We start from the raw sequence: 544 nt of genomic DNA on the forward strand, positions 1-544 counted from the left end.
ACTTGAGTAAATGTACTTATTTTCACACTGGCAGGTTTTTAAAAATCCCAGGGTTAAAATCTAAGCCTCTTTAAAACAGTTGTTTAGTCCTGGGTTCAGTGTGGGTCCAGTGTATAAAGTCTGTGACTACACTGCATGTTTACATTTCCGTTTCTAAAATATACACCCAGATGTCCATATGTAATACAGCTTGTAGTAAAACTACAGTAAGTATCGAAGACTTGATCCACTAACTACATTTTTTCTCCCTCAGGAGGAGCTGTGTCCAAGAAGACTCATTTGAGTAAGTTCTCTATGACACACTGTATCTCTGTGTGTTAGCATGCATGTGTGTGACTCTGTGTGGCAATGACATCGCTAGTGTTTGTGCTAGATATTTGTGCATGCACTGTGGTTAACTTCATAGTTACTGAACATACAACATTGCACCTGTACAGAAAGACACGCAAACACACACCCGCACTGTGGTGTCACTGGAGTTGGGCTATTAGCAACACTATGCTGTGTGTTGCACCTGTGCTGCCCCCCTCACACACACACACAC

The 544-nt window shown here is 41.9% G+C and overlaps 1 protein-coding gene across 5 annotated transcripts in view; it reads left to right on the top strand.

Annotated features, from left to right (window-relative positions):
• The window catches only part of rorc (RAR-related orphan receptor C), a 19,115-nt gene that overhangs the window by 5,101 nt on the left and 13,470 nt on the right, over nucleotides 1-544 (top strand). For all 5 annotated transcript variants that reach the window (XM_035672250.1, XM_035672251.1, XM_035672249.1 and 2 more), the window contains one exon: nucleotides 254-283. In XM_035672250.1, the coding sequence (XP_035528143.1) occupies nucleotides 254-283 (30 nt within the window). The remainder of the gene's footprint in view (nucleotides 1-253; nucleotides 284-544) is intronic.

The sequence above is a fragment of the Morone saxatilis genome, unplaced genomic scaffold (assembly GCF_004916995.1).
Source record: "Morone saxatilis isolate NCDOM2014 unplaced genomic scaffold, NCSU_SB_2.0 Contig24, whole genome shotgun sequence".
Taxonomy (NCBI): Eukaryota; Metazoa; Chordata; class Actinopteri; family Moronidae; genus Morone; species Morone saxatilis.